The 4,790-nt window shown below is 45.6% G+C and overlaps 1 protein-coding gene and 1 non-coding gene across 3 annotated transcripts in view; both read left to right on the forward strand.

The window, feature by feature from the left end:
- SPG11 (SPG11 vesicle trafficking associated, spatacsin) overlaps window positions 1-4,790 on the forward strand; it is a 76,637-nt gene that overhangs the window by 71,253 nt on the left and 594 nt on the right. For both annotated transcript variants that reach the window (XM_061180354.1, XM_061180355.1), the window contains exons 35-39: window positions 558-665; window positions 2,440-2,608; window positions 3,067-3,155; window positions 3,305-3,460; window positions 4,175-4,326. In XM_061180354.1, the coding sequence (XP_061036337.1) occupies window positions 558-665; window positions 2,440-2,608; window positions 3,067-3,155; window positions 3,305-3,460; window positions 4,175-4,326 (674 nt within the window). The remainder of the gene's footprint in view (window positions 1-557; window positions 666-2,439; window positions 2,609-3,066; window positions 3,156-3,304; window positions 3,461-4,174; window positions 4,327-4,790) is intronic.
- Window positions 1,666-1,773, forward strand: LOC133085981 (U6 spliceosomal RNA). The gene has a single exon (XR_009699775.1). It is a non-coding gene; the product is annotated as a U6 spliceosomal RNA (small nuclear RNA).

Raw genomic sequence — 4,790 nt, forward strand, 5'->3', positions numbered from 1 at the left:
CGCCAAAGGAATAGAAATCAAAGAGGATCCCTACCATACCCCCTTACCAAGCAGTTAGCTTTTCTAGAGGGTTAAGACGGCAGTTACTTCCCCCGCAAAACAAGGTTCAGACCGGCCTCTTATATCTGAATTGAAATGAGCTGACAACTCAAGCTTCCTGTACCTCCCCCCAAATTCTCTAGGCTTGAAACTGACCCAGTGTCTGAGCAAGCCATTGGGTGCTGTAATAAGGAGTGGTGGGAAGAGGAAGAGTGCCTGCCCAGGAGGATGGCACTTCAGCACTTGATAGTCATGTTTAGAGACAACAGAGGAGGGGACAGCCAGTGGTTTCCCAATGACTTAGCATTTCTGAATCCTCCAGAGAAGGCCCCTGTTGGGTACATGGGATGGGAAGTGGGGAGACAGGCAAGGAGGAAAGGAGTTAAGCATGGCAGCCTGGCCATTAACCCTTCTTCCCGCCAGAGTTTGGTATTTGAAAGCAACCAAACTGTTGGGGTAGTGGTCTGGCTCAGAGAACTCCAAGCAATGCTGATGCAAGCTGCCCTCTCCCTTTGTAGGTGCGTCTCCTCACTGGCATTGGAAGGTACAATGAGATGACATACATATTTGATTTGCTGCATAAAAAACACTACTTTGAAGTGCTGATGAGGAAGAAGTTGGACCCGGTAGGTGTACAGTATTTTTGAGCTGCAGTATGACATGTACTATTGATACTTGGGAGTCTCAGGTTTTCTCAGGAATAATCCCAATCAGGATGGACTCCCAGAATATAGAGGGAGGGCATTAAGGACCTCCCTAAGACATATACTGTAACCAGTAGCTTAAGGTTACAGAGCTCAGACCAGGTCACAGTTACGCTGATAGATGCTAAATAATGAAGAAAAAGAGTTTGTGCGCTTCCACCTGTCTCTGTCTCCTGCCTTACCGTCCCAGTGCCTGCTTTGGCAGGGGCAAAAACCCTTCCTGAGAGCCAGGTGGGAATGGATTGACCAGCTTGGAAGGCTGTGTCCTGGGGCCTTTTAGAGTGGAGAGTTTTCAGGGGACCATGAAAAAGTGTGTTGCCGAGAGCTATTCAGAAGTGAATGCCAAGGTCTGGGTCTAGAAAGCTGTGGAGCTATTTATGATGATGACCAGGAAGGAGGCTGGGAAGCAAAAGCCTGACTTGCCAGGCCTTTGGTCTCTGGGCGCTTGTCTGTCCTCAGCATACTATGTGACACCAGGCATGCACTCACAGAGCCTCTGTTTTCAAGTTATTCATTGGCTAATTCATTGTTTTCACCTCTAAAGATTTAAAAACCTATGGGACTTCCCTGGCGGTCCAGTGGTTAAGACTCTGCGCTTCGGGGAACTAAGATCCCACATGCTGTGTGGCGCAGTCAATAAATAAATAAATAAATAAAAACCCAGGTGCACTTTTGACATCTGGGAACTTGGGCCCAGCCAAGCAGGATTAAGAGACAAAGCAGAAAAACTCTCCTCAGTGCTGGGCTAGTTTCAGGACAGACCAGTCCGGTTGTAAGGAAAGGAGCAAGTCCTGGACATAGGGATACCTTCAGGATTTTTAAAATTGTTTTTGAGGCATTTTTGTTCCTGCATTTAAATATTCTTTTAATAACTTTGTTTCTGATTACAAAAGTAATGAATATTCAATGTTAAGACACTTGGGTGCTCGCTTCGGCAGCACATATGCTAAAAATTGGAACGATACAGAGAAGACTAGCGTGGCCCCTACGCAAGGATGACACGCAAATTCGTGAAGCGTTCCATATTTAAAAAAAAAAAAGACACCTGGAAAACAGAACACGAAAAAAAGCCGTGTGTGTCTAGCTACTGTCTGCAGACAGCCACTGCTAACAATTTGGTATAGGCCCTTTCTTTGCACATATACCCACAAACATATATACATACATGTTCACATATTTTTATCAAACTTCTGTCATGCTGTGCAGATAGGAAATAGCCTGCTTTTCTCAGTTAACAATAGCATGAATAATTTTCAAGTCAACATCGGTTTTAATGGCTACATGGTGTTCTCTTAGATCTTATTCTGGACATCTGGATTATTTCTAATTGTTTGCTATTAAATATCCTTGTTACATCCATCTTAGCACTTTTCTCTGCTTACTTCTTTACGGATAGAGTCCTAGAAGTCTTTAGGGATAGAGTCCTAGAAGTAGAATCGTTAGACTAATGCACGTGTGTACATTTGTAAGGCTTCTCGCCTCTGACAGGTCTTACCATTTACACTCCCACCAGCAGAGAGGCTGTGGCTGTTTCCTTATACTCAGGATAGTATAAACTTTTGTATTCATTTTTGCTTATCTTTTCCTTTTCCTTGGGAGTTTTTGAGGAACTTTCAGAATCAAAGGACTAGGCCAGTCCTGCCTACCTTGCAATACATGGCTGAGACCTTGGTATCCCCCCCTTTTTTCTGGGCAGAGTGGTACCCTGAAGACGGCCCTACTGGACTACATCAAACGCTGCCGCCCTGGGGACAGTGAGAAGCACAACATGATTGCTCTGTGTTTCAGCATGTGCCGGGAGATTGGGGAGAACCATGAGGCAGCTGCCTGCATCCAACTGAAATTGATTGAGTCTCAGCCCTGGGGTGAGCAGAGGTCACAGCAGGGCAGTGCTGCCGGCCAGGGAAGGTTCTCAGGGCTGAGCAGGGCAAGAGTCCATGAGACTAATACCCACCTCAACTTCTAACATTTATTCAGCGGGGCCCCAGGGGGCAGAAAGGAGACAGAAGGGGGGTTGGAAGGCATTTTACCCCTCTTGTAGCCAGTGCATCCAGGGGTGTCATCTATCAAGAACCAATGTATGTTGATGCCGTGTAAGCCTGCCTTGATGTTTCAGAGAGAAATTGAACTAGATGGGGCAGCGAATCCTACTCCAGTGTGTGTGTGTACTTTTGGCCCAATAGCCTTTACCTGAGTGAGACATACCTGCCTCCCTGTGAACATGAGCTGGCTTGTTTCTGTAGTCCACCCTACTACTGAATGGGATGAGAGTAGCCAGCCTTGGGAGTCAGACACACCCACGTTTCCTTTTACTCCCCTGCAGAGGACAGCCTCAAGGATGGGCACCACCTGAAGCAGCTGCTGCTAAAGGCCCTGACTCTGATGCTGGATGCAGCAGAGAGTTATGCCAAGGTAACCATGAGAGTCTTATTCCAGAGTGGACTTGGGGCTTGGTGTCTGCAGTAGGAATAATTTTATTTTGTTCCATTGCTGGAGGGTTTACGGGGGAGATGACGGCAACAAAGTCTTTATCTGTGCCTACTGCCACCCTCATCCTTCAGGACTCCTGCGTGCGACAGGCCCTGCACTGTCACCGGCTCACCAAGCTGATAACACTGCAGATTCACTTTCTGAACACCGGCCAGAACACAATGCTCATCAACCTGGGCCGCCACAGGCTGATGGACTGTATCATGGCCCTACCTCGGTTCTACCAGGTGAGCAAGGAAGAAAAACCTAGCCAGTGCTGCCAGCATCCTCTCCTGCTGTCCCTGTCATGGGACCCAGAAACTGAGTGGTTTACCTAAGGTCTCGGGGCTAGTGACAGAACCAGGACAGTCCAGCTCTCCAGCTGCCTTTCCATAGTAGTATTTCTTACCAGCATATTGTTTGGGCAGAGGTTGGAGAACAGTGAGACATACTGTCTCCTTTCCCCACACTATTAAGCCAGCAGAGAGGCAGACATCTTTGCACTTAAGACAGTTGAGGTTCAGGGGAACATCCCTGCCAGTGGTCCTGCAAGCATCTCTTAGCCCCAGCATTTCCAGAACAGTGCACTTGGGTTAGCATAAAAAGTCAGGGCTTCTGGGAGGCTGGTTCTAGCCCTTTAACAAGGAGGGACGGTTTTCAGGGAATCAGCCCTTTCACTGTTCCTTAGAGAGTTGAGTTAGTGAGAAAAATATTCATCAGCAGTTCTTTTAACCCATTGTGAGGAAGATTAAAAACACTGAAGGAAGGTGTTTGGGGTGTCAGGGAAGGGGAAATAGCAAACTTTTCACCAATCCTGATACGTAGAGCCTTCTAACATTATTGGTGATGATAATACTGTACACTCATAGAGTGAATATGAAGTCATTTTCTAGAGCAGTTTGCCTTCAGTTTTACATCAAATAGGCTCTAATGGTGTCCTCCTTCCCCTCCATCCTTTTAAGGCTTCTATTGTGGCTGAGGCCTATGACTTTGTTCCTGATTGGGCTGAAATTCTATACCAACAAGTGATTCTTAAAGGAGACTTTAATTACTTGGAAGAATTTAAGCAGCAAAGGTTATTAAGATCCAGTATATTTGAAGAAATTTCAATAAAGTAAGTATTAAAATGCCTCAGCTTTGAGATCAGGCACAGGTAAGAATTTTATGACTACGTATAACATGCCTATAGGCTACCCCTCTGCTTGAGATGGCAAAGAGATGTCAAGAATACCCAGAAAGACAATCTTTTAACAAATTTATGCAAACAGATGAATGAGAATAGTTGGCTTATGGTGCTCTGTACTTAAAATGGGAGGAGAGCTACTCAGCTTGTCTGAGGTGCCAAAAACACTAAACATCAGAGGTCCCCTTTGGAGTACTGAAATTATTCTAATTAAGGCCAGCATTAAGATATTCATTTTTAATGAAATAATTTCATTGTCTATCAAGCACTCCCTAATAGTCTGAATGATTTCTCAGATTCAAGCACCTTCTCCTCTATAGACAGTGATAAGTATCAGAGCTGATAGCCCTCGTTCAAGATACAGTATCTTAACCTGTACGTTCTTGTTTGTCTAG

This window comes from Eubalaena glacialis, chromosome 2 (genome assembly GCF_028564815.1).
Source record: "Eubalaena glacialis isolate mEubGla1 chromosome 2, mEubGla1.1.hap2.+ XY, whole genome shotgun sequence".
Lineage (NCBI taxonomy): Eukaryota > Metazoa > Chordata > Mammalia > Artiodactyla > Balaenidae > Eubalaena > Eubalaena glacialis.